This window comes from Diaphorina citri, unplaced genomic scaffold (assembly GCF_000475195.1).
Source record: "Diaphorina citri unplaced genomic scaffold, Diaci psyllid genome assembly version 1.1 scaffold13406, whole genome shotgun sequence".
Lineage (NCBI taxonomy): Eukaryota > Metazoa > Arthropoda > Insecta > Hemiptera > Psyllidae > Diaphorina > Diaphorina citri.
The window spans coordinates 20,568-21,367 of NW_007390773.1; the positions used below are offsets into that span (position 1 = coordinate 20,568).

At 34.5% G+C, this 800-nt stretch overlaps 1 protein-coding gene across 1 annotated transcript in view; it reads right to left on the bottom strand.

Moving 5' to 3' along the window:
- The window catches only part of LOC103522971, a gene marked incomplete at its 5' end in the record, with an annotated part of 20,237 nt that extends 19,785 nt beyond the window's left edge, over positions 1-452 (bottom strand). The window contains one exon of the mRNA XM_008488052.3: positions 241-452. Within this exon, the coding sequence (XP_008486274.1) occupies positions 241-452 (212 nt within the window). The remainder of the gene's footprint in view (positions 1-240) is intronic.
- Positions 453-800: the final 348 nt, after the last annotated feature.

Consider the following 800-nt stretch of genomic DNA (forward strand, 5'->3'; position numbering starts at 1 on the left):
TGTGGGTGTAGGATTGAGTTCCTAATGCAATTCACTAAATAACTAGCACAACATAATTGTTATAGAATAGAATAGAATAAAGTTTATTGTAATATTATGTTACAAAGGTTGGCCAAATAGAATAATAATAATAAAAAAAATAATAAAATAAAAAAGAGAGATATAAACAGTTTAAAATGTTTAAATGAACAAACAATTTAAATGATTTATAATAAACCATGGTTAAATTTTAAGATTTACCTCAGTCATACTCTTCTTCTTCACCAGCATGCCGATGATGTCCTCATATTTGCTCTGGACCGTGTCGTAATTTTCTCGCAGGTAGCTGGTTATGAACCCGTGAACCCTGGACTCTATGTCGTCTACGCTGTACTTGTTGACTTGAGATTCTACCACAATACTGAGACCTAGCACGCCGAACGTGTCCCGCACTGTGGCACCTACATAATAACCTGGGGGGGAATAAGATGAATCATTTGAATGAAGGAGTTGCAGTTGGGAAAATATTATTAATAAAAGGTCGATTCCTACGTAATATGTTGTGAAAAATCCAAATCGGAGGTCAAAACTCCGAAAAAATAACTTTAAAAGGTCGAAAATTCAATTTTTGATTGCCGTTCTAATGAAAAAGTTCAAAGAGTTGTGACGTCAGATTTCTAACTTTCAAAGGTCGAAAATTCAATTTTTAATTGCCGTTCTAATGAAAAAGTTCAAAGAGTTGTGACGTCAGATTTCACGTCCAAAATGCGTAGAAATGCTTGCGCACAAACAAACGAAGCGGGAGTCATGAATTATGACGT